Raw genomic sequence first — 392 nt, 5'->3', positions numbered from 1 at the left:
GGATCTCAGGGTATCAGAATTGACTAAAAGTCATCAGCGCGGTGAATTTCACCCATAAGACGATTGCTAGTGACTTTGAAACCGAGAAGAGCTGGATCAAGCTGCCTCCCTTTCTTGCCTTTCTTCTTCCCACCACCGCCTTTGTTTCCTTCGTTTGGATCAGAAGATGGCTCTGCTGCCACTTTCTTCATGCTGCTACTGCTACTGCTATTCTTCAACATCTCACTGAACGACGCCTTTGACCCTTTGTTTCCCACTGCTGTTCTGTTAGCTCCATCGGACATCTGCTCGAGCAATCCCTCATGCGGTGATGACGAGTGCGATGAGGGAGGCCTTTTTAACAAAACTGATACCTGCCCGTGTGATGGAACTACCAACCTACAACAATAAAA

At 47.7% G+C, this 392-nt stretch overlaps 1 protein-coding gene across 1 annotated transcript; it reads right to left on the bottom strand.

Annotated features, from left to right (window-relative positions):
- Positions 1 to 6: 6 nt before the first annotated feature.
- On the bottom strand, positions 7 to 375 carry LOC106322353. Its single transcript, XM_013760410.1, has one exon. The coding sequence runs from the start codon at positions 282 to 284 to the stop codon at positions 24 to 26; it is 261 nt and encodes an 86-aa protein (XP_013615864.1). The 5' UTR covers positions 285 to 375; the 3' UTR covers positions 7 to 23.
- Positions 376 to 392: the final 17 nt, after the last annotated feature.

The sequence above is a fragment of the Brassica oleracea genome, unplaced genomic scaffold, assembly GCF_000695525.1.
Source record: "Brassica oleracea var. oleracea cultivar TO1000 unplaced genomic scaffold, BOL UnpScaffold17347, whole genome shotgun sequence".
NCBI lineage: Eukaryota > Viridiplantae > Streptophyta > Magnoliopsida > Brassicales > Brassicaceae > Brassica > Brassica oleracea.
This window is presented reverse-complemented; position numbering and strand designations above follow the sequence as displayed.